Raw genomic sequence first — 27,830 nt, 5'->3', positions numbered from 1 at the left:
GAGTGTGACAACCAACCCCATAGTGTGTGACAACCATCCCCATAGTGTGTGACAACCACCCCCATAGTGTGTGACAACCAACCCCATAGTGTGTGACAACCAACCCCATAGTGTGTGACAACCCACCCCATAGTGTGACAACCAACCCTATAGTGTGTGACAACCAACCCCATAGAGTGTGACAACCAACCCCATAGTGTGTGACAACCATCCCCATAGTGTGTGACAACCACCCCCATAGTGTGTGACAACCATCCCCATAGTGTGTGACAACCATCCCCATAGTGTGTGACAACCATCCCCATATTGTGACAACCATCCCCCTAATGTGTGACAACCAACCCCATAGTGTGTGACAACCATCACCATAGTGTGTGACAACCATCCCCATAGTGTGTGACAACCAACCCCATAGTGTGTGACAACCAACCCCATAGTGTGTGACAACCAACCCCATAGTGTGTGACAACCATCCCCATAGTGTGTGACAACCATCCCCATATTGTGACAACCATCCCCCTAATGTGTGACAACCATCCCCATAGTGTGTGACAACCATCCCCATATTGTGACAACCATCCCCCTAATGTGTGACAACCAACCCCATAGTGTGTGACAACCATCCCCATAGTGTGTGACAACCAACCCCATAGTGTGTGACAACCAACCCCATAGTGTTTGACAACCAACCCCATAGTGTTTGACAACCAACCCCATAGTGTTTGACAACCATCCCCATAGTGTTTGACAACCAACCCCATAGTGTGTGACAACCAACCCCATAGTGTTTGACAACCAACCCCATAGTGTTTGACAACCATCCCCATAGTGTTTGACAACCAACCCCATAGTGTTTGACAACCAACCCCATAGTGTTTGACAACCAACCCCATAGTGTTTGACAACCATCCCCATAGTGTTTGACAACCATCCCCATAGTGTTTGACAACCAACCCCATAGTGTTTGACAACCATCCCCATAGTGTTTGACAACCATCCCCATAGTGTTTGACAACCATCCCCATAGTGTGTGACAACCATCCCCATAGTGTTTGACAACCAACCCAATAGTGTGTGACAACCAACCCCATAGTGTGTGACAACCATCCCCATAGTGTTTGACAACCATCCCCATAGTGTGTGACAACCAACCCCATAGTGTGTGACAACCAACCCCATAGTGTGTGACAACCAACCCCATAGTGTGTGACAACCATCCCCATAGTGTTTGACAACCAACCCAATAGTGTGTGACAACCAACCCCATAGTGTGTGACAACCAACCCCATAGTGTGTGACAACCAACCCCATAGTGTGTGACAACCATCCCCATAGTGTGTGACAACCATCCCCATAGTGTTTGACAACCAACCCAATAGTGTGTGACAACCAACCCCATAGTGTGTGACAACCATCCCCATAGTGTTTGACAACCAACCCCATAGTGTGTGACAACCAACCCCATAGTGTGTGACAACCAACCCCATAGTGTGTGACAACCAACCCCATAGTGTGTGACAACCAACCCCATAGTGTTTGACAACCAACCCCATAGTGTTTGACAACCAACCCCATAGTGTGTGACAACCAACCCCATAGTGTGTGACAACCAACCCCATAGTGTTTGACAACCAACCCCATAGTGTGTGACAACCAACCCCATAATGTGTGACAACCAACCCCATAGTGTTTGACAACCAACCCCATAATGTGTGACAACCAACCCCATAGTGTGTGACAACCAACCCCATAGTGTTTGACAACCAACCCCATAATGTGTGACAACCAACCCCATAGTGTGTGACAACCAACCCCATAGTGTTTGACAACCAACCCCATAATGTGTGACAACCAACCCCATAGTGTGTGACAACCAACCCCATAATGTGTGACAACCAACCCCATAGTGTGTGACAACCAACCCCATAGTGTGTGACAACCAACCCCATAGTGTGTGACAACCAACCCCGTGATGGGGTTACAAAATGAGACTTGTGATATTGCTGTATTGGCACTTATTTAATGTTTCCTTGTGATTCAGTAGAAAAATGTTCATGAAGTGGAATCTTATAATGAAGTCCAATCTTTTCCAAAAGCTCTGCCAGTATTTTTCCGTCATAATAACACTTCTTTCTTTTCCCTATGTGGGGTGAATCAAAGGTTCCCCAGAGACCCTGATTCTGGAGTTCACCGGGCGCTCAGACACCAAGTATGCCCGCCTCCTACAAAGGTTACCTTCAATGGATTCTGTCACCGTTTGCACCCGTCTCCGCTTCGACCCGACCACCTTTGGAATATCCACCGTCTTCTCTTATTCCATTCAGTCTTACATTAACGAGTTCCAGCTCCGGGCAAACCTGATCCAGGGAAAGCCTGTTCAGCTGGCCCTGCTGGTCCACGGAGTTCACGGACGTTATCAAGACGCCTTCGAGCATGACGACTCCTGGCATTCTGTGTGCGTTACTTGGAGCCAGGGCGGCGGGCGCTGGGCGCTGTTCACTCACGGCCTCGTGGTCGCTCGGGGGGACGGACTGAACAGTTCTGACAGCATCGGCGGTGATGGACATTTTATCATCGGGCAGGAGCAGGACACCTTTGGGGGCTCGTTCAAGAAGGATGAGTCATTCTCAGGGAGCGTTACAGATCTGCACATATGGGATCGGGTACTGAACAGCAGTGAAATCTACACCGTGGAAAAGGAGTGTTCACCCGCTCCCTCTGGGCTGGTGTTCAAGTGGAGGGAAGATGCCATGGAAATAAACTCGACCCACACCAAGCAGGGGAGTCCATGTCAAGGTAGGATTGTTGGAGTGTGAGCACAAAGGGAGCAGCTGAGGGAGATGATAGTGAAGCTTATTTAAAACCCAGGTACGGGGGAGGGACGGATTAAAACCACCACAACACATCACAGTGACTCAAATATATATGCACAATGTTATTAATGTTTTAAAATGCTGTTTACAGTTGAGCTACTTTGGCTCCAAAGCTGGGTGGGGTTGCTATGCAGGGAAACAATCACATGGAGACCATTTGGAAAGTCATTTTGGACGACTCAATTTACAACAACACGCCAAGATCTGAGCTGGCCTGATGTCGTTAACTCCACCCAGCTGGCTGTCCTAGTAGGGTAAAACAAACGCTGTGAATAAAGTGCAGGTACAACTGGACCAAAAACTGCCCCCCTCTGTTTAACCCTCCTCTGAAACCAGCTTCTCTCTCTAAGATGAAGTAATACATTAGACTCACAACACATGTTGTGGTTTCTCTCCAAGACGTCATTACAACTCAATCAGAACATTTCACTTCACTGCCAACAAACACAAGAGATAGTACAGTAACAGAGCACAGACAGTGTTAGACATGCAAACACTTGAAAACACTGCAGACACTTTATGAGGATGTTCCTAAACATGCTTCAGGGAATACTTTAAGAAGATGAGACACACACTTTCACTGATCAAAGCTTTAATCCGATCGATTGAAGAGAGAGTCTCCCTCTCTCATCCTGAAGCGAACAGGGCAGATGATGACCATGTTGTTACTGGCAGGGAGTTCAGTTCTTCTAATGATTCTTGTAAATGTTTTGTGAGCAACGTCAGTCTGGATCCCACCCTTCATAACAGACTTCTCCTGTACTTACATCATGCTCCCCGATGAGCAATGAGAGCCCAAAACTCTGACTCCCCCTCCAACAGCTCCACATGCAGAGAGCATGCTGAGTGTTTGCTCCGGTGGATTTCAGTCACATGTGAGCTGTAGTGGTTTCCAGATTGATCAGTTATATTAACAGTTTCCTGTCCATGTCTCATCTAGTCCACTCGAGTCCACTCCAGTCTAGAGCTATGTAGACCTCTGCTACCGTAAAATCCCAGCCGCACCTGAAGGCCACACAAATAAGTAAACCTGCCCCGTTTGTTCAGTTTAATCTAGTTTTCTTTACTTTGGGTTCATGACATTTGGAGATACTCGTGTCTTTAAGCAACATCGATGGTGTTGTTATAAGTTTGTTATAACATTGCACAACACCCAATGGAGTAGAATTGTGTATGGAATCTCAAACGATGGCTGAAATGTCTCCCATCAATTTTAAGGTTGAAGAGAAAAAAAATGCGCTTCATGTGGCACACAAAGGGTTAAATCCTTTTCCCAAATACGTCTTTGAGACCAGTCTGTTTTTTGATTGGCTTAGCTCCCTATAGGCTGTTTCGCTTGCAGGTTTCGCCAGTGTTGATGGTGCACTCATGTCTGAGGATGTTAGCAGGCAAGAAAAAGAAACAGAGTTTAAGTCACCAGAGGAAAATGGTTCCTCCTCATAGGCAACCGCTAATGAATGCAAAACATCGTTTCTGTTGCAGCCGGATGCACAGGTCCCCACCAATGTCAAAATCAAACCTACACCCTTGGCAACACCTGAGGACTTTGCAGGTGTTAAGACCAAGTGGCAACCTCAGGTCTAAAAATATGATTCCAATGCTGAAGCACTAAAAACTGGATAGTGATTTTTTTTTGTTCTAACGCAGCAATTTCAAAGATATTGAGATTACAAGTCTTCCAATGAGAGGCACAGCTGACTTGATTGACAGGCGGGAACACTGTAGCTGTTGGCGAGGAGGCTCAAAGCCCGCCTCTTTACGTCACAATCACTCGACAGCAGCAATATGGCTGCCGCCGCCGATTGTCCTCAAAACAGCTCTTCAGAAACAAACGGGTTATGTCACGGAGACTACGTCCATATTTATACAGTCTATGGTTTAGACGTAAGGTCCGTTCTGATCTGCTGCACGCTGCAGCAATTCCTCCAGGATCATCTGAGCAGATATGGCTTCATGGAGATAAGGTGATGCATCTGAAATGCATTCAAGCTGGCTCCTTGGAGAACAAGAGACAATCAGACAATAATCATTTTTACATGACTTTATTTGTATGTCAGTCACACATTTCCAAACAAAGAAAAAAAAGGACATTGCTGGATTTCACCCCCAATCTAGACGTGACATTCAGTCTTGCTTTCATTTTGAATATTTTATGATAATATTCTTTCATTCCCCGTCTCGTTCATCAGGAAACATCACCATATTAGCGAGTCCGCTGTTGGAAACCTTCTTGGACAGCAACACCTCCCTGAATCAAGCCCTCTCCTTTGAGTTCCTCCACACCCCTCAGACTGATGAGGTATGTGGATACTTTGACCCCGTTGTTGGGAGCTTGGACCTTGCAAAGTGTGACTCACACAGAGGGGCCGTCTGCCAGTTCAAAAAAGGTACCGTTATTATTAATAAGGGACTAGATTATTTTCCATTTGCTGTTATGTAATGTGGTTATTTGGTGTTTTTTATCCAGCACATAGAGCAAATAGAGCCTGAATAATGTCTTGCAATCAAAGTTAATGTCCCTGTAACAAATGCTACATTTGCAGAATTAAGATGTAAATATGACAAAAACATTAAACCTAAAGAAATCTAATAGACCCTAACATATGCTGTTGCTGTTTTATTCTTAATATCATTGAATTAGAAGCTCAATTCCAAAATAGTTAATCAAAACAGAATAAGCATTTTATTTAAAGCCTTTATTTAATTGAAAGTAAAAAAAAAAAAAAAGCATCTTAAGTGTTGTACACAAAACATTTTATTGCTTTATAAAAAATATATGCTCATTTAAAATTCAAAGCCAGCAACAGGTTAAAAAAAAGCAGCAACCTCCAGCCGCGAAGATTTAGTCAATGAGGAAATGTTAAAAAATGCAGTTCCTCTAGTGACCACTTGGGGCTGGCTCCAAGTCACTAAAAATCACTGCATTAAACACAGACATGACTCTGTAGTGGAAGTCACTGCATTAAAAGCAGACATGACTCTGTAGTGGAAGTCACTGCATTAAACACAGACATGACTCTGTAGTGGAAGTCACTGCATTAAACACAGACATGACTCTGTAGTGGAAGTCACTGCATTAAACACAGACATGACTCTGTAGTGGAAGTCACTGCATTATAAACAGACATGACTCTGTAGTGGAAGTCACTGCATTAAAAACAGACATGACTCTGTAGTGGAAGTCACTGCATTAAAAACAGACATGACTCTGTAGTGGAAGTCACTGCATTAAAAACAGACATGACTCTGTAGTGGAAGTCACTGCATTAAACACAGACATGACTCTGTAGTGGAAGTCACTGCATTAAAAACAGACATGACTCTGTAGTGGAAGTCACTGCATTAAAAACAGACATGACTCTGTAGTGGAAGTCACTGCATTAAAAACAGACATGACTCTGTAGTGGAAGTCACTGCATTAAAAACAGACATGACTCTGTAGTGGAAGTCACTGCATTAAACACAGACATGACTCTGTAGTGGAAGTCACTGCATTAAAAACAGACATGACTCTGTAGTGGAAGTCACTGCATTAAAAACAGACGTGACTCTGTAGTGGAAGTCACTGCATTAAAAACAGACATGACTCTGTAGTGGAAGTCACTGCATTAAAAACAGACATGACTCTGTAGTGGAAGTCACTGCATTAAACACAGACATGACTCTGTAGTGGAAGTCACTGCATTAAAAACAGACATGACTCTGTAGTGGAAGTCACTGCATTAAAAACAGACATGACTCTGTAGTGGAAGTCACTGCATTAAAAACAGAAGTGACTCTGTAGTGGAAGTCACTGCATTAAAAACAGACATGACTCTGTAGTGGAAGTCACTGCATTAAAACAGACATGACTCTGTAGTGGAAGTCACTGCATTAAAACAGACATGACTCTGTAGTGGAAGTCACTGCATTATAAACAGACATGACTCTGTAGTGGAAGTCACTGCATTATAAACAGACATGACTCTGTAGTGGAAGTCACTGCATTAAAAACAGACATGACTCTGTAGTGGAAGTCACTGCATTAAAAACAGACATGACTCTGTAGTGGAAGTCACTGCATTAAAAACAGACATGACTCTGTAGTGGAAGTCACTGCATTAAACACAGACGTGACTCTGTAGTGGAAGTCACTGCATTGAAAACAGACATGACTCTGTAGTGGAAGTCACTGCATTGAGTGTCCCATTTTTTTCTGGAGTGTGGATCGTTTATGTGTCTTTGTTACGTCTGCAGACATCCTGGATGTGATCATGTTACCAAAGACACAATTCTTCAGCAGACTGAGTAAGAATCCGCTGACCAGACACGTGAGTGTGACATCAAGCCCAACATAACACACTTTATTGATCCTGTGAAGGAAGTTAACGTCTACTCAGCTGACAATACGGAGGAGAAGTGTACACTGATACATCTCTCCTTCCTCTCCTCAGGTGTTTGAAGAACTGAGCGCTAACACATCCAGTGAGAGACACCTGACCCTGCTCCAGCAGTCAACTCAGGCTGTTCTGCAGACATTAGAAGCTGATGGACCGAACCTCCTTCAATCCAGTGACGTCCTCTACATCACCCAGATGATGAAGATGGACCTGACCGCTCTGGAGAGCTCTCACTCTGCTGGAGGGGAAACAGCAGAGGTCATGATGTCCATCGCTACAAACTATGTGAAGGCAGCGAGCTTGATGCTGGAGCCTCACATGGCGACACAGTGGATGGGGATGGCGGAGGATGGGGTGAGGGAGTGAGCTGCGTTTATCTGTGATACCTCTTAACAATTATTATCCAGTAAAGTAATCTCTTCTCTTCTCTGATCCTCTATATGTTGTGTGATTTTCTTGGACAGGTCAACGTTGGGCCGTTCACTATCGTCAGGAGTATAGACAGTGTGACTGAAGCGCTCGCAGGCATGTTATCCACTGAGGGGAAAGACTTCACTCTCTCTACCAAGAACATAGGTACTGAAACATCTGTGAAGAGTCATCATTAAACTGTCCTGTGTTCAGAATACTGGAGGCAGAGTTTTTGTCCCAAATTGTCTGTCATATTTCACTTTCATATTAAAGGCTGGGTGCTTTTTCGACCAGAGGAACTTTACCCCGGAACTACGTGCTTTTCTCCCGGTGTTCCGGTTTTAAAAGTGACCCTGTAAACTGGAGACCTTCAGCTGAACGTGTCAGTGTTTGTGGAGTTTACACAGCTGTTGAAACACAGAGGGAGTTCCTGGGAATGCAAACTAGTTTAGTTTTTATTAAGATTTCAAAATATCCTCATCAGATATTTAATGATGGTCTAAAGACGTTTATGAGGGATGCATCCGGCTGAGAGTCTCCAGTTAACAGGGTCGCAGTTTAAACCAAAACACCGGCCGATCTCTGCGATCACGGCTTTTTGAGTTCAAAAGGATTTTAAAGCCGTGTTGAAACGTCTTTGCTACTCGCGCTTATCTCCTCCCACGTGTTGATTCATTTTGGAGCAAAATTTCAAATTTGAAGAAAATCTAAATTTTCGACAGGCTCTGGATCAACTTTTTTGTCATTTTTTTTTTTGTCAAAACATTTTTGTCAAATTTTTTTTGTCAAATTTTTTTTTGTCAAATTTTTTTTTGTCAAATTTTTTTTTGTCAATTTTTTTTTGTCAAAACTTTTTTTTTGTCAAAAAAAAAAAAATCAAAAAAATTTTTTTCAAAAAAATTTCTTTCAACAATTTTTTTTCAAAACATTTTTTTTCAAAACATTTTTTTTCAAAAAAATTCCTTTCAAAAAATTTTTTTTCAAAAATTTTTTTTTCAAATTTTTCCTAGTAAACTTTTTCTAAGTAAAATTATTTTTAGTAAAAAAAATGTTTGTCAATTTTTTTGGAAAAATTTTTGGGGGAATTTTTTTTTTTTATAAACCCGTCAATGTTTATGAGGGATGCATCCGGCTGAGAGTCTCCAGTTAAACCAAAACACCGGCCGATCTCTGCGATCACGGCTTTTTGAATTCAAAAGGATTTTAAAGCCGTGTTGAAACGTCTTTGCTACTCGCGCTTATCTCCTCTCACGTGTTGATTCAGTGAATCCATCTGTGATGAAATATAGCACCATCTAAAACAGACCAGCTGAGTCTCTTCATGCTAACAGGCTAACTGTTGTGTTGCTCAGAATGATACCTGCCTGTCCGTCTGCTTCTATGGTGTCATCTGTAATAAATGGCATTCGTCTTTGTTTTACTGCCCTCTACTGGTCTAGTGGAGTAGTGCATTTACTTTTTTCCCTCCATACGTCACTGGCCTGATTTACACAATCTACCCGGGACTTCAGCCCGCGGTCGAAACACAGACAACAATGGGGGCACAGGAACCTTTTAGTTCAGGGGAAAGTAGTTCTGGGGGCTATAGGACCACGGAACTCTTGGTCGAAATGCACCTTAGGATGCATTCCCAGGAACTCCTTCTGTGTTTCAACAGCTGTGTAAACTCCACAAACACTGACACGTTCAGCTGAAGGTCTCCAGTTTACAGGGTCACTCTTCAGACTGGAACACCGGGAACTGACAGAGACGCATTCACACTATCAGGCTCAGAGAAGACCAACGTTCAGGAGTTATCAAACCAAGTGAATCACAGGTGTTTGTGATGTTAGTGTGGACGGAGGGTGAATTAAAAACACTGAGGGTACTCTACCAATCAGAAACATTCAGCATCGCAGGCCCCGCCTCCAAAGTTCCTGGACCTTTGCAAAGTACTACCCCTGAGCAGGGACTTTTGGAGGAGATTAACTACCCAAGAACTAAATTTAGACCCTGGTTCCTGCAGTCTTAAAGCACCTTTTGCTAACTGTGTCATGTTTTTCAGTGTCCTCTGTTGTCTCTCTCGTCAGATGTGTTCATGAAGTGGAAGGAGCTTTCAGAGGACAGCTCCAGTCAGGTGTTTAAACCCTCTGCCATCGGCTCTCATGTCAGCAGTAGCAGCGGTCAGGACGAACTGCTGATCCCCGACACTGAGCTCCAGAGGATTCACACACTGGGTAGGAAATAAAAATAAGATTTGAATGTGTGTTAAAAACTCAAGAACTGTGACACTGCAAACCAAAAGGGATGATAAGAATAATCGTCCCTGTTGCTCATTGATGATAATAAATCTCTTTATTCTGTCCCTCTCAGGATATCATGAAGTGATGTTTATTCACACACACTACAGCCATCTGAGCCAGATCGTGTCTGAGGCACAGGAGTCTCCGCTGAGTCCCCATGAGACAGGAGAAAGGTTGGCTGTGATTTGTTTTAGATTTTCTTGAAATCAGGCTCTACAAGTCAGCTGGAAGTGACAATCTGTGCTTATATATTATATATCCTTTGTAAGCCTTAATAAAATATAATGCTAAAGGTCTAAAGAGTGACAAAAAGGGTCCCTGCTTTAACCTGATGTAAATATGTCGTACGTCAATGATGATGACCACTTCTTAAAGTGCCAGAAAGGGGACATGTATGGGGTTGAAAACTGGATTTATAATTTTTTGAATGAACACAGTGAGACACACGTTAATGACTTGAAAAAAACGATAAGTTTATGACTGTATAATTTGTATGCAATGTCAGAAATGGGCTCAGGCTTACAGAGGGTTAAAGGTCTTGCTGTATCAGATATGAATGGGAACCATCGTCTGCCCTCTCAGTGTTCTTCCAGGTCAACTGACTTCTGCCGTCATATCAGCGTCTGTCCGCGACGCCTCCAAAGGTCAGACCATCCCTGTGGCTGTGGAGTACACCCTGTCCTCCTCTCACGTGGTACGGTCCATCGTTAAACATTATGTGATGTCTGCGGTTCAAGAAAGATGTTTAACTCGTGTTAAAGAGGCCTGGAGTTTTTAGGGGGGTAGCAGTGGAGCTCTAATGATATTATTATATTAAATAAAGTCTGTGGGGCGTTTGCTTCAGTCTAAGGTGAAGAGAAATAAAAGAACATGTGTTTCTGTTTGTAGGTGGAGTATTCTCAGCGTGTTTCCCCCGTTTGTGCCTTTTGGAATTTCAGCCTCATGTAAGTTTGACCAAAACAAGTCTGATAACAACCTCTCTCTCTTCTTCTCCTTCAACAAGAACCGCTCTCTCTCTCTTCTTCAACTACAACAACAACCGCTCTCTTTTCTTCTCCTTCAACAAGAACAACTCCTCTCTCTTCTTCTCCTTCAACAAGAACAACTCCTCTCTCTTCTTCTCCTTCAACAAGAACAACTCCTCTCTCTTCTTCTCCTTCAACAAGAACAACTCCTCTCTCTTCTTCTCCTTCAACAAGAACAACTCCTCTCTCTTCTTCTCCTTCAACAAGAACAACTCCTCTCTCTTCTTCAACTACAACAACCACTCTCTCTTCTTCTTCTTCAACTACAACCGCTCTCTCTTCTTCTTCTTCAACTACAACCGCTCTCTCTTCTTCTCCTTCAACTACAACCTACAACCACTCTCTCTTCTTCTTCAACTACAACCACTCTCTCTTCTTCTTCTTCAACAACAACAACAACAACCGCTCTCTCTTCTTCTCCTTCAACAACAACCTACAACCACTCTCTCTTCTTCTTCTTCAACAACAACCGCTCTCTCTTCTTCTCCTTCAACAACAACCTACAACAACTCTCTCTTCTTCCTCTTCAACTACAACCCCTCTCTCTTCTTCCTCTTCTTCTTCAACTACAACAACAACCGCTCTCTCTTCTTCTCCTTCAACAACAACCTACAACAACTCTCTCTTCTTCCTCTTCAACTACAACCCCTCTCTCTTCTTCCTCTTCTTCTTCAACTACAACCGCTCTCTCTTCTTCTCCTTCAACTACAACCTACAACCACTCTCTCTTCTTCTTCAACTACAACCACTCTCTCTTCTTCTTCTTCAACAACAACAACAACCGCTCTCTCTTCTTCTCCTTCAACTACAACCTACAACCGCTCTCTCTTCTTCTTCAACTACAACAACAACCGCTCTCTCTTCTTCTCCTTCAACTACAACCTACAACCGCTCTCTCTTCTTCTTCAACTACAACAACAACAACCGCTCTCTCTTCTTCTCCTTCAACTACAACCTACAACCGCTTTCTCTTCTTCTTCAACTACAACAACAACAACCGCTCTCTCTTCTCCTCCAATAACAACCGCTCTCTCTAATAATAATTTGACAGATACATGCATTATTTATAATTCCACATGCTCAGTTCTAAATGTCTCAACATTTGTTCATCTATCGTGCTCTTCAGGCATAATTACACCAACAGCTGGTCCAGTGACGGCTGCAGGGTGACCTTCTCTGGCTCTGGTGTCACTTCCTGCTTCTGTAACCACACCACCAACTTTGCAGTGCTGATGAATTACCTGGAGTCAAAGGTAACGCAGGGATGTACAGATGAGCCACCTTTAATATGTGATGATGGTTAGAGCTGGTGTAATGAGCGTAGATCTTTAACTAAAGGAGGCTGATGTGAATCCAGACCCACATTCTGATTTAAAGGGCTTTATTGTGTGGGCATCAGATAGATGAAGCCAGTCTCTTCTTTATCTCTCTCTGTTTCATTGAATTTCTCCTCCTCTCTGTTTCATTGAAGTCCTCCTCCTCTCTGTTTCATTGAAGTCCTCCTCCTCTCTGTTTCATTGAAGTCCTCCTCCTCTCTGTTTCAGTGGAGTCCAGAGGAAGAACTCATCCTGACCAAGCTCACGTTTATTGGCTGTGGAGCGTCTCTGTGTGCGCTCGTGGTGACCTTGATGCTGTTCACCGTACTGGAGTGAGTATCTGAGTTTCTTTGTCCTGCCCACCCAGAATGCCAGCGAGGCCAACTTTCTCCACATTGAACCGACGCAAGCAACTCCCTGTTTCCTGTTTGTGGTTTCTAGAACATGAAGTGAGGATAGTTGGTTTAAAATCAGACGACTTCTGTGCAGAAAACTCAAAACATCACCGGTTTAAAGGACTGTAGTTCTAATGCACCTTCCTCCTGACGTCAAATGTTATGAAGTAAATACATTTGATGATAACAAAGTCAAAGATTTAGTTTCAGATACACAGAAACATGTTTGAGCGTTTCTCAGTGCTTTGAATATTGATTGGAGCTAATCCAGTCATTACTGCGGTCTCTCTGTGAGTCAACTCTGGAGGTTTATGGGCCGATCCTGCTGCTGTTAATTAACATAAGGGTCACTGAGGGATCACAATCAACCAGAGAGGAGCCGCCCACACTATTTATGGCTGTCCTGAAATCAGAGCGAGCAGCCATGCAGTTCACATGAGCCGCCGTATGATGAGCACGGGTCTGGGTAGTGAGGTGAACACACAGAGTAGAGGTGTAGGTGTAATCACACTATGAAATGATTCTGCTCAGGTATGGAGGGTAATATTAGATTAAGATGAAATGTGATAAACCTGTTAGAATCACATCATTAGTTTGGTTTTGATTAATTTTCACGACTCATCGACAGGAAATAGAAACATCTTTGGTCACGTTGCAGAGCTTTGAGGCACATCAAAAATACAACAGAAGATCTCACCTGTGCTTTATCAACTAGTCATACATGAGCAGCACAACATGGTCCCTTAAACGCCCATATAAGGGCATGACACTGCAGGGCCACACACAGAAATCACACAGGCTCCAGAGAGGAAGAGGAGAGACATCACACTTTTCATTCCCGGTGCTTTTGTACAGAAGTAATTCAACTATTCTGCACTTCTGTATATACTTTATTTTATTTTATTCATATTTATATCTTACTTACTTCCTTCTTCTATTCATATTTTGACTTTCTTACATCCTGTTTGTAAGAGCTCTGTAATGACTGAATTTCCCTCCCTGAGATAAATAAAGTATTTCTGATTCTGATTCTGAGAAGTGCAAAAAAGTTAGTTTAGTTGATCTGAAACGGAGGTAGAGCTGCTGGAAGTGAAACACTCGTTCAAAGATCGCCATCATCAGAAACGCCGCGCTGCAACCAGAAAAGGACGCACAAGAGATGAAGTGAAATAAAAAGTTTGATCTCAAATCTGAGGGAGAGTTTCCTGAGACAGCTACGAACAAATCCCAGATAATAAAACCTCCTCTTAATCTTTTAAAAACTTCATAAGAACAAATTTGTCCTTAAGAACAGTCGGTGAATGAGGTCCTGAGAGTCTTATATGAACGACACATAAAGGAGGCTCCACCTTGTGGCGGTAGTTGGTACTGCAGTCACATTACATCTAGACTTTGAGTTAATTGTGTATCCAAAAAATGAGTGGCACTAAATGGAATTTGCTCCAATATGTTAGCTAACACATGAACTTTGACAGCCTGGTTGTTACACAGCAACACAAACTCATCTCCTTTCTTAGCAATAAGTCAGTATGCAGGTAAATACACAAAATGACATGGCTACTAAGAGCATGTTGTTTGGAATAAGACTTGTCATGAAGCTTGACGTTATCCTCGTCTCTGTCCTCAGTATTCCAAAATCAGACCGGACCTCCATCCATAAGAACCTGTTCGTGGCTCTGATCTGTGCCCAGGTGATTCTGCTGTGCAGCGGCTCGGCCATCCACAACAAGGTGATCAATGATTTCATGTACCAGACACCTGAAGGTCAATGAAGGTCAGAAGAGCTGGAATAGTCAGCTTATCAATAAGAGACACACTGGGCTGTACATGTGTCTGTACTAGAGGTTTAAAATATAGAATGGATGCTCTTAAGATTCATGTTTGTGTGCTAACTTTGAATTTCTGCTTGAAATATTGTTTTAAACAAGTTTGGTACAAAACAAAAAATTTATGAAGGCGCATCTTTTTAAAGGATGTAAAAAATATAAGTTTTAAATTTGTGCAAAGAGGAAAATATATAGATATATAAGGTTTATTAAGAGTAATGTTTAAATATTTATATACTGGAGTTTCTGCTCATTTTCATTAACTTTTTTGTAACAAATAAACTAAAATTAGAAAAATAAATATACATAAAAATTAAAAATATACATTAAAAATAAAAAACAAGATTAAAAAATACTAATTTAAAATATTAATGCTCTTGTTGCAGATAATGAAGTTTGAAAAAGCTGCTCATCTATTCTCTATCTGTCCATACATCCTAATATTAACCCATGAGTCTCCTCGTTCTCTCCACACCGAGGTCATCAGTAAAACAAACGATTAGTCGTGACATAAATGACCACTAATGTCTGATCAATCATTCAGACCTCCTGGTCCAGTCCCTCAGTGGTCACCCTGTGGCCGGTCATTAGTTTGACCCTTGGTCCTTTGACCCCGGGTCACGTCATGCTGGTTTATCCCTCGGGGGGCAGGTGGCTGGAGATTCATTGAATGTTTTCTTATGTGTACATTCAGGCTGAAGGTATTTTATCACAGTGTAACACAGACTTTATCTCATGCTGTGGGGCGGCACAGAGCTGTTTGTAATTAATTAAAGGATGAAGGGCTCCTGTGTTTTACTAAGGTCGTTCCCATAGGATGAAACCAGTACAGTATTTGAGAGTTTCAGTCTTCTTCTCTACCATTTGTGGACAGAGTTGTTTCAAAGTCCTTTACTCATCCAGTATCTTGTACTAAATTTATTTTTATGCATGTAATGTTGACAAATAAGGATAAGATACACATTTTTAAAAGCAAACTCAAGACCTACCTTGTTAATCACGCTTTTTACTGAATCTTATTTTATATTAACTTATTCACTTTTTATCCAGATCAAATTTTAGTCTATTTTAAAGTCATATACTGTCTTATTTGAATTATTATAGAAACATAAACATTATTTATTCACTTTATTTATTATTTTTAAATCTGTATTTATTAATTAATTTATTGTGGATTATTTCATTATTTAATAATAAAAATATATATTATTATTAAATAGGTCTTATCATTTTTTTCAAGTAATTTTTATGGATCACCTCTCAGCAATTTAATATTTTATCCTGTTTTATTTTGTTGTATTTACTTGTAGTGTAGCTTTCAAGTTTCTTTAACTGGTTTTAACTTTTATTATTTTATTATCTTAATAATTTATTTTATTTTGTTGAGTTTCATTTCTTATCTTGAGTTTTAACATCTTAACTTATTTTTAATTTTATTATTATTTTATTTGTTTTAATGGGGGGGGGGTCTTAGCTCTATTTTTAATTAATTCTACTTTATTATTACTATTATTATTTTTATTTACAGCCTTTTATTTTACAATATTGTTGTATAAAAAGTGCTTTAGAAATAAAGTCTGAATCATCGATAAGATAATATATTTACAGAGAAGTCCTGACTTAATTCACAATTTGAAATATGTTAGGTTTTTCAAACATTTCTCTTCTTTTTTTTATTTTATAAATGTAGCTTCAAGGTGTTTATCAACAGTGATTAATATCAGTCACTAATGCCACCTAACTCACCATCCACCATTTAATCCCTTAAAACATCAACATCAATGTATAGTAATTCAACTACAGTTACACTCTAACATCTAACCTTTGAAAGTGACATGTTCACCAGTCTCTGTACTCATGTTTGTGTTTGTGTGTTTACAGGTTGCATGCACACTTGTAGCAGCTCTGCTTCATCTCTTCTTCATGGCTGCATTCAGCTGGATGCTGGTGGAGGGTCTGCTGCTCTGGAGCAAAGTGGTCGCAGTGAACCTGAGCGAGGACCGACACATGAAGTACTACTATCTCATCGGCTGGGGTATGAACGCTGAACCATGACTGTGTCACTTATTTTGCAGGGAAGCTAGTTGTTGTTTTTTGTGATCAAATTCATGAAATAAACCACAGAGAGTCAGATTTTTAAAAGTGTATTAAATCTATAATTTTACAGGCATGGATCTGATGAGGTGGATTTTGTTTTAACTTTCCTCTTGTGAATCCAGATTTGATGTTTGTATGATTTAAGGATCATTTTATCACAGTGGTCTCCAGATTTCTCCTCCCCTCTACTTATATGCTTTCATCCCTTTCTTCTCTTGATAATCTGTGTCTACCTCTCATTTATCCTCCTCCCTTCCTCCAGGTCTGCCCGTGTTGATCGTCACCATCACACTAGCTTCAGCCTCAGGCAAATACTCAGCTGATGGCTACTGTTGGCTCAGTGTCCAGAACGGCATCATTTGGGGCTTCGCCGGCCCCGTCATCTTCATCATCATGGTCAGACATTTAACTCTTTATCTTATCATGTAGTCCATAGACACTTTCAGTGGTTAGGATAAAAAATACAAAGCTCATCATGCTATTTTTCCCTTCTCAAAAAAAAGAAATTTAAGTATGCAAGTGTCTTTTTTTAACCCTTTTGTCCCCTTGCTCTCCTACTCTCATATTTTTGCATTGACCTCCTCTCATCCTGCACCCTCAGGTTAACCTCATGGTTCTGACCCGGGTGGTGGTCATCACCATCTCCACCGCCAAGAGAAGGTCCATCATGTTGGCCATGGGCACGAGTCCTGTGGAGCAAGCCTATGAACAGATGAGGTACAGACCACAAGGAGGTGCCATTTGTCCTCTTTTAAGACGGTTCACTCCAGAGCCAGAGGCCTTGGAGCAAACAGGCTGCAGACTCTGATCCTGATATAAGAATATTAATTTAAGATTTGATATCTGAAAACGAGAGCATCATTAATAATGATAATAAATTATAGAAATGCAATGTTGATAATTTGCATTGGGGCTTTTATTTTGAAAATCTGAGCTTTTTAAAGGAGGAAAAATGCAATAATAATTCAGAGATAACACGGCATAATCAATTATCTATGAGCCTTATCAATACATAGGCACATTCTGTTTGCAGAGGCTGTAACAGCAGCAGTCATAGGATTGTTTTTATTGTTAATATTCTTATTTATGATGTTATTATAAACAGTATGATTATATTTTAGAGGAACTCTGAGGTTTGGTTGAAAAATATCAGAGTAATATAAATATTATGTCCTTCCAAAAGCTGCAATCTGAAGTTAATAGCACTTAAAATGTCCTTTATAAAACATATTGATTAGATGTTAATTTTTAAGAAACCATCCCTTACTAATACACGAAACAGTCCTTTATTTGAGCTTGTTCTTTATGTGTTAAATAGCTAAGGTAAGTTTTAGCTGATTTCTTTCAAAGAAATGACCAATTAAAAAAATAACTATCTTATTTTGAAAGGCCAGATTTGAGCTACATCCTGTCATACATCTGTCCGATTCATCAGATCGACCTCCTTTTAATCACATCATGAAAACTTCTCCAGTTTTAATCAGACTTTTATCACTGCTGCTGAGTTTTTCTTGCTCTCGTGTTGTTTTAAGAATCATTGCTCCATAAAACCCTCACAGCTGCCCTCATCTCACTTGATTCTGGATCAGGTGTTGGCTCCTCAGAGTCCCACTCTGCTGGTTTTGATTGGGTAGATCCCCCTTTGCAGGTTTGCATACGATCCTATCAGTTAGCGATCATGTTGAAGTAGATCTCCCTCGCTCCTTCGGCCCACCAGGACTCACAGAAGATGCTTTATGAAGGTTTTCAAAGGAGGCCTTGAACCATTCGGCACCCCTGGGTGGCAGCCATTGCGGAAACTCAAACACATTCCTGCGCTGAATAAACTGGCGCTCGCTGCCTGCCATGTCACACACACACACACACACACACACACACACACACACACACAGACAGACGCACACACAGCTGGTGCGGTTTGGCAGCTACCTGAATAGGAAGATAATTCCACTCTAAACAGAATTAAGGCAGATTTAAGGTGGGAAGTTGTCACCCCGTGAGCCTTCCCAGCTGCACAGGGTTGTATATGGAAAAAGCTGACGGCCAAAGTCGGACAGTTTGGTCCAGAATGATCTGAGAGGTTGAGAACACGTGAAGAGAGAGAGAGAGAGAGAGAGAGCGAGAGAGAGAGAGAGAGAGAGAGAGAGAGAGAGAGAGAGAGAAGAGAGAGAGAGAGAGAGAGAGAGAGAGAGAGAGAGAGAGAGAGAGAGAGAAGAGAGAGAGTCTTTAAAGTTTAATACACTCTTGAAATAGTCGTCTGAGTTTGGTCTTTGTGGTGCTAGAGTGTTCTTCATCATTATAGCTTTGTTTGTATTTGTGGTGCGTTTGTGTAAATATTATTGTCTTTGTGTGTGTGTGTGTTTATTTGTGTATTTGTGTGTATTTGAACACAGAGCTGCAGTGAAAGCGATCTTGGTGTTGCTTCCGATCCTCGGTTTGACGTGGCTGTGCGGCGTCTTGGTGCCTTTCTCCATCGTGATGGCGTACATCTTCGTTCTCCTCAACTCCTTACAGGTACACACACACTCTACACACACTCTCTTCACACTCTCTCTTCACACACTTTCCTGCTTTAAATATCCTTACCGCCTGTATGATTAAAACTATTTATTCTTTTGGCTATTCAACATTTGTATATACTACTAAATTCTACTCTTTTTTTTTTTATCAGTAATGTTTTTTATCTATTTTTTTAAGTGTTATTTTATTTATTTTTAAATTACATTATTACTTTTAGATACTTGTTTTTTAATTATAATTATGATTATAATTTTTTTTCAAATTGTGTTATTATTTTTAAACATTATTTTTTAAATTATTTATTATTGTTTTATCTATTTTTAAATTGTGTTATTATTTTTTATATATTAATTTGTTAAGGTATTATAATTCTATTTTTTTTAAAATTATATTATTATTTTTGTATATTTAATTTTTAGTAATTATTATTGTTTAATTTATTTTTATATTTTATTATTATGTTTATATATTTCGTTTTTAGTAATTGTTATAATTATTATTTTATTTTTATTTATTATTATTATGTTTAGATATTTAATTTTTGGTTATTGTTAGAATTATTATTTTTATTCTTTATTTTCTAGGTATTAACATTTTATATTTTATTTTTTAAATGGTATTAATTTTTTATATTAATTAATTTTTTGTATTTCTTCAATTACATTTTTTAAAGTATTTCTTTTTGAATTATTTCTATTTAATTTTTTATTTTTATTTATGTTCGTATTTATTTTATTTTTTTCTTCATTTACATTTTCCTCTAATTGTGCTTCCTTCATTACTCTTGCTTCTTTGTCTGTGTTTCTGCAACAACCACATTTCTCTTCCTCCAACAAACAGATGCTTCCATCTTCTTGAAACACATTCACTTAAAAACCACAGAAGAAGAATATCATGCTCTAACATTGAGGACGCTGTGTGCCCTTTAAAAAAATGACAGCCTGTTGAAATACAGTCGAGGATGAAAAGTAGGATTCAGAGATTCAACAGCTGAAAACTTTGGAGCAACTTAAAAAAATCTTCCACAGTTTAAAGACTTGAAATGATTTTTTTCCTTCAATGAGAAACAGAAAGGTTTTCCATTATACATTTTAATTCTGCCTTTCTCTCCTGGTTAGGGGACACAGACTGTCAAGGTTTTTATCTGTCAGTGACAAGGCTGAGGCAGAGAGGGGAGAGAAAGGCCTTGGTCTGGCTCGTGTTAAACAGGTGCTTCATTCTAACACGCAGAGTCGATTTGTATTGTTTGTTTGATTATTCCTGCTGTTTGTATTTAGGGGTCAGTGTTATTTCTGTCTCTGTGTTGTTTTAGTCAGAAGTAGTGAACTCTGTGAATCCTGTGATGAAGAGTAGAAGCTCTAACGCTGCACTGCAGTAATAAAGGAGGAATAATGTAACTCCCTGACTGCAGCACTCGGTCCCACTTCCCCCAGCATGTCCAGATCTCCTCCTGCAATTTGTGTTTGTCTTTTAATCCGCTGTATCTTTAATTGAGCTGTATATTTAACCAGAGAATCAATAGAGGTTTGAGCTGCAGTCTAATCATTAAGCAAGGCCTCTCAGTTGCCATAAATAGTTCTGTTTCCCCCCCTCTCATATCTCATTATATCTCCTCCATGTCCACAGTAATTACTACAGCAGGTTTCTCTACACTCACTGTTTTACATGTAAACCCATATTTCTTTACAAGTTCACACATCAGTGTTTCTCTCTGTCTCTGCAGCTTCTCTGTGATCATATCTGTCCTCCTCTTTCACCCTAAATATCTGTCTCTCTGTTTCACTCTGTTTCACTCTGTTCACCTCATTACAACAAAGACACTGTTTAAACTAAGTCAGGATCATTTTGTGCTTATTAAGCTTTATGCAGGATAACTGACATCTCCCTGTAAGCAAACACAGAAGAGATGACGTGTCTTAGGTCCATCATATTAATTATGAATTATTTATTTATTATCTGTACCAGAGTTAGCTGTTAGCTCATTTACATCTGTAGTCCCTGAGCAGGAGACAGAGACAACGCCTCTGTTAGAAACAAACACTACATTACTAATTATGTCAGTGATACTCTTACAATATCATATAGTGCATTTATAATAAAAATGATCATAATAATGATAATAATAATAAAAAAAAAAAATAATAATAATAAAAATAACTGATTATAATATAATAAAAATATTAGTTGAAATAACTTATAATAATACTACAAATAATTAAAATAATATTAGTGATACAAATAATAATAATGATAGTAATAATAATTTAAATAATAGTATTAATAATAATATAAATAATAATATCAACAACCTCAAGTCACGCACAGCCCCCCTCTCTCATGGTGTCCCCCAGGGTTCGGTGCTTGGTCCCCTCCTCTTCATCATCTACATGCTCCCTCTTGGTCACATCATACGCCGCCACGGCCTCCATTTCCACTGTTATGCCGACGACATCCAGCTTTACATTTCAACCACATCCATCACCGCTGCTTCCCACACCACCCTCACAAACTGCCTCACTGAAATAAACTCCTGGATGCAAACAAACTTTCTCAAACTCAATTGTAATAAATCCGAAATTCTCATCACAGGCCCAAAATCCCTCACTTCCACCTGCCCAGACTTCTCACTCACTATTGATAAATCCACTGTTTCAGCATCCACCCACATCCGTAACCTTGGTATCATTTTTGATCAGTCACTTAACTTTCAACAACACATTAACAATATTTCAAAAACTGCTTTCTTCCACCTCAAAAACATCGCCCGTCTCCGCCCCTCCCTGAAACTCTCACCCACGCCTTCATCACCTCAAGACTCCATTACTGCAATAGCATCCTCTACGGTTCACCCAACACCCTCCTCAACAAATTACAATACATACAAAACTCAGCTGCACGCCTCCTCACTCATACCCGCTCCAGAGACCACATCACCCCAGTCCTCCAGAACCTCCATTGGCTTCCCATCCCCTTCAGAATACAGTACAAGATCCTACTCATCACCTATAAAGCCCTCCATAACCTAGCTCCCTCCTACCTCACCGACCTTCTGCAGCCATATAATCCCTCCCGCAACCTCCGCTCCACCAACGCCAACCTCCTCACCCCTCTCACCAAACCCAAGCACCGAACCTGGGGGGACAGGGCCTTCTCTGTCGCTGCCCCCACCCTCTGGAACTCTCTCCCCCAACACCTCAGATTCTCTCCCTCACTCACCAAATTCAAATCCGGACTCAAAACACACCTATTTACAAAGGCTTTTAAACTAGAATTGATTGATTTTTTTTCTTGTTTTGTTTTATTTTGCTGCCTTGCTTTTCTTTGCTTTCTTGCACTGTTCTCCTTTTGCTTCCTATTGTATAATTGTATTTTCATGTAAAGCGCTTGGAGAACCTTTTAAAGCGCTTTTATAAATAAAATGTATTATTATTATTATTATTATTATTAATATTAATACTACTAATAATAAAATAATATTACTGATACAAATAATAATAATAAAAAACAATGTCAGTGATAATAATAATAAAGATTATAATAATACAAAACAAAAATAAGAAAGATAATAATAAAAATTATAATAATTAAAATAATAAAAAAGTAATTTAAATAATAACTATGATAAAAATCATAATAATAATATAAAGGACTTATAAAGCACTTTTCTAAGTACTCAAAGTCGCTTTACATGAAGTGCAAAAAAATAAATAGAAATAAATGAATAAATAAAAAAAGAGGTGTGGAGGGAGGAGAGGTCACGTGTTGTAGTTTTTTGAAGAGGTAGATTTGGAGTTGATCTTTGAATAAGTGAAGAGAGTCAGAGGAGAGGATATGTGGTGCTCGGTCTTGGTGTTGGGGGACAGGAGGTCAGTATCTGATGATGGGGAGCGGCGTTGGAGGAGGTGGGTCAGGTATTAGGAGGCGAGGTTATTGAGGGTCTTGAAGTGGATTCAGTGGTATATGAAATGCATGCAACTATTGCATCTTTATAAGACCTGGTTCTTCAACATCTGTGCACCACACTCCATTACTGACCTCATTCAGAATACTCAGGCTGTGCTCTGTGTGCAAATCAAATATCCTCAGCAGATGTGTGTCTAACATGAGTCTGGTCCTGCTGGAGGTTTCTGCCTGTTAAAGGAAGTTTGTCCTTGCCACTGTAACTTGCTAAATGCTGCAAAGTGCTCTGCTCATGGTGGATTAAGATGAGATCAGAGTCCTGTCTGGAAGAGGGGACTGGATCTGATCCGGATTTTGCAAATAAAAGTGTAACCTTGCCCTTCTCATTGCATCTTCAAGTCATACAAATTCTGCACCGAGCAAGACTTTTCCAGTTTTCATAACTGAACCATGTGAAACATTGTGCTGGTTCAAACGTGTCACTGAGGTTCAGAGCAGCTGCTGTGGAATAATGGATCTATGTTGCGTCTCTTTAATAATCCTAAACAGGTCACAACACAAGAAGAACCCCGCCGGGCTCAAAGCTGCTCCAATGACACACCCTGTTAACCCCGCTGCTCTGCGGTCTGCGGGGCGTTTAGGGACACTTTGAGAGTGGGGGAATTTCTATACATGTGGTGTCGGGCTGTTGCAATATACCAGTGTTGACAATAACTGTCTTAAAAAACTGCCTGCCTTGATTTCTGTTAGACCTTTGGCACCTTGGTAAGATTGAAACTTGTTGATTTGATGGAAATATGTTGATTATCTTTGTTTCAAGTGACTGTTCTGAGCATGTTGACACCAGAAGTAAAAATGCATCTTACTAACTACACATCAGTTTGAAATATTTACACTGAGCATGTTTGCAAATAGACTAATTGGAGCGCATGGATAGAAGATACTCTGCAGTCACACTGAGCTGTTAGCATTAGAACCCTCATTACAGCAGGGCACCTTCCTCCTCCTCCTCCTCCTCCTCCTCCTCCTCCTCTTCAGTCCCATTGATCCCTTTGCATCACACACACTCGTACATACTCACACCACAACAGCTCCTCATAAACATGATGTAAAACTTCATATTGAATACCAAACCTGACCCAGTCGTCCAGAGATTAAAAAAAAAAAAGCCCAACAACATAAAAACTCTGAAGTTTTTTAGAAATCGTTTTTTATTTGCAGCTGTTGTATCGTCGATGGAGCCGGCAAAAGCAACATAAAGCTTAAGCGGCAAGCCTTTACTGTTAAATCAATAAAACAGATAATGTTGACAAGCCTTTTTCATCGCGCTCCCTCGTGCACTCGCTGCTGCTCCTCGTCTTTCTCCTGCATCCTGACAACACGGCCTGAAGAGTCTCTGCTGCTGCTGCTGCTGCTGCTGCTTTAAAGTCTCTCAGTAGAGACCTGAGGAGGACGATTGAAGCTTCTGCAGACTTTGAATGCATGCATGTGTAAATCACTCAGCTTCTGGCTTGTGTTTTATTTACTGATGCTCTGTTTGAGTGACGGTAGCATCCAGGGCTGTTCCACCACAAGACACATGAGCACAATATGTGTTTCTTTCTTAGTTATAGTGACGTCTTTAGGTGCAAGAGTTCCAGGGTCTTTTAGCCCCCAGAACTAAAAGGATCCTGTGCCCCCATTGTTGTCTGCGTTTGGACCATGGGCTGAAGTCCCGGGTAGATGCAAAATCAGGCCAGTGACGTATGGAGGGAAAAAAAGTAAATGCACTACACCACCAGACCAGTAGAGGGCAGTAACACAAAGAGGAATGCCATTCATCACAGATGACACCATAGAAGCAGACGGACAGGCAGGTATCATTATGAGCAACACAACAGTTAGCCTGTTAGCATGAAGAGACTCAGCTGGTCTGTTTTAGAAGGTGCTATATTTCATCACAGATGGATTCACTGAATCAACATGTGAGAGGAGATAAGCGCGAGTAGCAAAGACGTTTCAACACGGCTTTAAAATCCTTTGACACTACACCACCAGACCAGTAGAGGGCAGTAAAACAAAGACGTATTCCATTCATCACAGATGAAAAAAACAATGACAGTGAATGGTTTTTGTAAATTTGAAAAAAAAAATGTTGAAAAAAAATGTTGAAAAAAAAATGTTGAAAAAAGAAACGTTGAAAAAAAAACGTTGAAATTTTTTTTTGAAAAAAAAAATGTTTAAAAAAAAATGAGATTTTTTTTTTGAAAAATATTTTTTGAAAAAATAGAAATTTGAATACAAAAAAGAAATTTGAAAAAAAAAATTTTACCCAAAAAAATTTGACCAAAAAAAGTTGACCTGGAGCCTGTTGGAAAAAATTTAATTTCCTCAAATTTGAAATTGTGCTCCAAAAGCAGAAAAACATGAACAAAAGTGAAAATTTTGTGCCTGCGGTTAAAGACATGGGAAAAGCAAAGAATGAATCAACACGTGAGAGGAGATAAGCGCGAGTAGCAAAGACGTTTCAACACGGCTTTAAAATCCTTTGACACTACACCACCAGACCAGTAGAGGGCAGTAAAACAAAGATGAATGCCATTCATCACAGATGACACCATAGAAGCAGACGGACAGGCAGGTATCATTCTGAGCAACACAACAGTTAGCCTGTTAGCATGAAGAGACTCAGCTGGTCTGTTTTAGATGGTGCTATATTTCATCACAGATGGATTCACTGAATCAACACGTGAGAGGAGATAAGCGCGAGTAGCAAAGACGTTTCAACACAGCTTTAAAATCCTTTGACACTACACCACCAGACCAGTAGAGGGCAGTAAAACAAAGACGAATGCCATTCATCACAGATAAAAAAACAATGACTGTGAATGTTTTTTGTAAATTTGAAAAAAAAAATGTTGAAAAAAAATGTTGAAAAAAAAATGTCTAAAAAAAAACGTTGACATTTTTTTTTGAAAAAAAAAATGTTGAAAAAAAATTGAAAAAAAGATTTTGACTTTTTTTTTTTGAAAAATATTTTTTGAAAAAATAGAAATTTGAATACAAAAAAGAAATTTAAAAAAAAAAATTTTACCCCAAAAAAATTGACCAAAAAAAGTTGACCTGGAGCCTGTTGGAAAAAAATAAATTTCCTTAAATTTGAAATTGTGCTCCAAAAGCAGAAAAACATGAAAAAAAGTGAAAATTTTGCGCCTGCGGTTAAAGACATGGGAAAAGCAATGAATGAATCAACACGTGAGAGGAGATAAGCGCGAGTAGCAAAGACGTTTCAACACGGCTTTAAAATCCTTTGACACTACACCACCAGACCAGTAGAGGGCAGTAAAACAAAGACGAATGCCATTCATCACAAATGGAAAAAACAATGACTTTGAATGGCTTTTGGAATATTTAGAAAAAAAAAAAATAAATTCTAAAAAATGTTGGGAAAAAAAATGTTGAATTTTTTTTTTTTTAATTTTTAAATTTTTTTTTGAAAAATATGTTTTGAAAAAATAAAATTTTGAATTCAAAAAAGACATTTGAAAAACAGATTTGACAAAAAAAATTGACAAAAAAATTTGGACAAAAAAGTTGACCTGGAGCCTGTTGAAAAACAATAAATTTCCTCAAATTTGAAATTGTGCTCCAAAAGCAGAAAAACATGAAAAAAAGTGAAAATTTTGTGCCTGCGGTTAAAAACATGTAAAAAGCAATGAATGAATGAATCAACACGTGAGAGGAGATAAGCGCGAGTAGCAAAGACGTTTCAACACGGCTTTAAAATCCTTTTGAACTCAAAAAGCCGTGATCGCAGAGATCGGCCGGTGTTTTGGTTTAAACGGCGACCCTGTTAACTGGAGACTCTCAGCCGGGTGCATCCCTCATAAACGTCTTTAGACCATCATTAAATATCTGATGAGGATATTTTGAAATCTTAATAAAAACTAAACTAGTTTGCATTCCCAGGAACTCCCTCTGTGTTTCAACAGCTGTGTAAACTCCACAAACACTGACACGTTCAGCTGAAGGTCTCCAGTTTACAGGGTCACTTTTAAAAGCGGAACACCGGGAGGAGAGACGCATTCACGGTGGGCTGAGAGAAGACTACTGTTACAAGCTGCTAAATCAAGAGAATCACAGCTTCTTCTTTTGAAAAGTACACACACATACAAAAAAGATAGAACAAATAAAAACTAATGAAAGAAAGAGAAATCAAGAGAATCACAGATGTGCGGTTAATTGACCAATCAGACACGTTCAGCATTGCAGGCCCCGCTTCCTGAAAGTCTTGGGACCTTTGGAAAGTACTACCCTCCTAGCAGGGGCTTTTTAGGGGGGAGATTATCTACCCCTGAACTAAAGTTAGACCCTGGGTCCACCGGTTGAAACGCACCTTTTGTTAACAAGTTGCAGCGGAGTTCTAACTCTGAGTTGATTTTAACTTCCGTCTCTGAGTCGGTAGTTTTTATGAACATCTCGACCATAAATACAGGCATGCCTCATCTGCTTCCTTATCAAGCTAGAGATAAATAGCATGGAGTGTGTGTGTGCATGCATGTCTGTGTGTGTGTGTGTGTGTGTGTGTGTGTGTGTGTGTGAGAGAGAGAGAGGGAAGGGGGACGGGAGGCTCTTTGGGTAGCACATAAATCGCTCCACCCTTTGTCATCCAATCTCTGGGCAATGTCATTCAAAACCTCCTCACTATCCATTACCTGGGGATAATAGGCTCCTGGCCATGCAGTGTCCATCTTATTATGAGCCCATAACTTTAAACTATCAATAACTTTGAGCTGCTGCTGCAGGAGGCCGGGAGAGAGGAGGAGG

The 27,830-nt window shown here is 40.0% G+C and overlaps 1 protein-coding gene across 6 annotated transcripts in view; it reads left to right on the top strand.

The window, feature by feature from the left end:
* Positions 1–27,830, top strand: part of LOC117827658 (adhesion G-protein coupled receptor D2) — a 77,146-nt gene that overhangs the window by 7,131 nt on the left and 42,185 nt on the right. For 2 of the 6 annotated variants that reach the window (XR_004634261.1, XR_004634259.1), the window contains 17 exons: positions 2,161–2,796; positions 5,063–5,260; positions 7,110–7,183; positions 7,307–7,606; positions 7,717–7,828; positions 9,733–9,879; positions 10,016–10,118; positions 10,528–10,639; positions 10,834–10,889; positions 12,097–12,223; positions 12,515–12,618; positions 14,309–14,411; positions 16,389–16,542; positions 16,867–17,000; positions 17,206–17,321; positions 18,998–19,118; positions 20,243–20,333. Coding sequence is in view for 3 of the 6 variants with exons in the window: in XM_034704327.1 (XP_034560218.1) it covers positions 2,161–2,796; positions 5,063–5,260; positions 7,110–7,183; positions 7,307–7,606; positions 7,717–7,828; positions 9,733–9,879; positions 10,016–10,118; positions 10,528–10,639; positions 10,834–10,889; positions 12,097–12,223; positions 12,515–12,618; positions 14,309–14,411; positions 16,389–16,542; positions 16,867–17,000; positions 17,206–17,321; positions 18,998–19,118; positions 19,965–19,982 (2,615 nt within the window). In the remaining 3 variants the exon portion in view is untranslated. Of the gene's footprint in view, positions 1–2,160; positions 2,797–5,062; positions 5,261–7,109; positions 7,184–7,306; positions 7,607–7,716; positions 7,829–9,732; positions 9,880–10,015; positions 10,119–10,527; positions 10,640–10,833; positions 10,890–12,096; positions 12,224–12,514; positions 12,619–14,308; positions 14,412–16,388; positions 16,543–16,866; positions 17,001–17,205; positions 17,322–18,997; positions 19,119–19,964; positions 20,334–20,436; positions 20,821–27,830 lie in introns of those variants that run through there. The other 4 variants (XM_034704300.1, XM_034704307.1, XR_004634262.1 and 1 more) reach the window with 3 other exon arrangements.

Source organism: Notolabrus celidotus, chromosome 2, assembly GCF_009762535.1.
Source record: "Notolabrus celidotus isolate fNotCel1 chromosome 2, fNotCel1.pri, whole genome shotgun sequence".
In the NCBI taxonomy this organism is placed as follows: Eukaryota; Metazoa; Chordata; class Actinopteri; order Labriformes; family Labridae; genus Notolabrus; species Notolabrus celidotus.
This window is presented reverse-complemented; position numbering and strand designations above follow the sequence as displayed.